Here is a 1,883-nt window from a genome sequence, read left to right as displayed (position 1 = left end):
ATATACAGGAGAACAGAGGATGGTGAATAACTCACTTACCATGTCAGTCAGATTCCAACCAGAAATCATTTCACATCAACAAATGAGTATAGCTTTTTCTTTTAAAATTACAGCAGTGAGCACCACACCTTATTCATACAAAATGTTGAAAACATATATATGGAATAAAGTATTTAATGGTATTAGTGAAGATGTCTTCAGTATTTGGCAGTATTTAGGGGCTCTTGTTTTCAACATTTGAAGAGCACAGAACAAGGATCATTAGGATCTCTGAAGATCAACAGTAAGGGGCAGATACTGGGGAAGACTGCAGCCAGAACCTCACTGACAAGTCTTATGAAGAGACGAGAATGTATAGAAAAGGCATGAAAGATGATACAAATACAATTTAGAAGATAAAAGCTAACAAATGTGACCACCAGCATCAGGATAGTATGGGTTGCTCTGGTCTCAGCTTGGCCTCTGGCATCCTGATTGGGAGTGAGGAGGAGAAGTACCATGGAGACACTGGTCCAGACCATGATGCTCATGAATGTGGCATCATGGGAAATCTGCAAGAAGACAATGCCTACAATGAATCCAGAAGTGGAACAGAACAAGTTGCTTTTATCGTAAGTGTTATTGTCTATTATCTGTGGACCAGTGACCTTAATTGGAATGTGGATGTTACTTAAGACACTGAAAAACCAACAACTGTAGCAAGAATAATTCGCAAAATTTGGGACACTTGCTCTGAGTATAAGTTTACCTTTACCTCTATTAACAGGAACAAGAGTGACAAACTGATGGACACTCAGGACACAGGTGGAACACAAATTTGTGCTTCTTGCCACCATGTGACTGAAGAATTCTAATTTACATTTGAGTTCAGTTGGAGGAGTTTTGGGAGCAAAAGCCATCATGTTGTTTGGAAATATAGTGAGGAATAGAGTCAAGGCATTGGCCACAGCCATGTGGCTTAAAATCACCTGTCTGGGCCTCTGTTTATAACCAGTCAAGACTGGAGAGAAATTATGGACAAATAGAAAGACATTGGCCACGGTCCCAACCTCAAAATGGCAAAGCAAGAGGATCTGAAGAGCCACTTCCTCAGTGGTTTTCACGGATTTACCATGAGCAGACATGGAGAGGCCTTTATTCAACCCTGGAGTAATGATTAGGTAGGACACTACTCTCCTCGGGTCTCTGTTTTATTGTCCACACTTACCAATTGATTTGAGACAATTTCTTCACTTGATAAGTGAGACACTATTCTATCACATTACAGGCAAATTGCCTGAAAAACAATGAATGTATAAAAACTCAAATAAAATTTTATACTGATTTTATTACTCCTGCCTCAATGTAAATTTTGTATTGCAACTACATCTTTATTGGTCCAGTAGGTCAAGAGCACAATAACACACATTTTAACACACCAAGGTCTTTGCATATGAATACAGACAGTAAAGAGTCTACTATGAGTCTGTGATTCCATCATCAGAATTCAATACAATTAGGAGGGAGGAGAGGCTTCAATTGGGATGTAACTAAATCAATAAAAAATAAAAGAATATATAAATGCAACATAAAAATAATTAACTGAATTTCATTATGTTATAGTAACATATTAAAAATAGTATGTATGGGAACAATATAATATTGCACACAATAATGAAGTTGTGTAACCGAATTCAGTGGTACGAAATTGAGTTGTTGGCTTTTGAGAAAATTTTATACTACTCATCCTAAAAAATTTTTAAAAACACCAAATATTTCTGATAAAGCCACCTGTGTTGTAATCACACAGATGAACATAGGCTTACATGTGTGTCCTCCATACGAAAAAAAAAAAAAAAACACTTGCTAACAAGTTTCATTTATTAATAATTTTACTGATCATA

At 36.5% G+C, this 1,883-nt stretch overlaps 1 protein-coding gene across 1 annotated transcript; it reads right to left on the bottom strand.

Moving 5' to 3' along the window:
• Nucleotides 1–230: 230 nt before the first annotated feature.
• Vmn1r157 (vomeronasal 1 receptor 157) lies at nucleotides 231–1,124 on the bottom strand. Its single transcript, NM_001166754.1, has one exon. It carries the CDS (start codon nucleotides 1,122–1,124, stop codon nucleotides 231–233), a length of 894 nt encoding a protein of 297 aa, NP_001160226.1.
• Nucleotides 1,125–1,883: the final 759 nt, after the last annotated feature.

This window comes from Mus musculus, chromosome 7, assembly GCF_000001635.26.
Source record: "Mus musculus strain C57BL/6J chromosome 7, GRCm38.p6 C57BL/6J".
Classification (NCBI taxonomy): Eukaryota; Metazoa; Chordata; class Mammalia; order Rodentia; family Muridae; genus Mus; species Mus musculus.
This window is presented reverse-complemented; position numbering and strand designations above follow the sequence as displayed.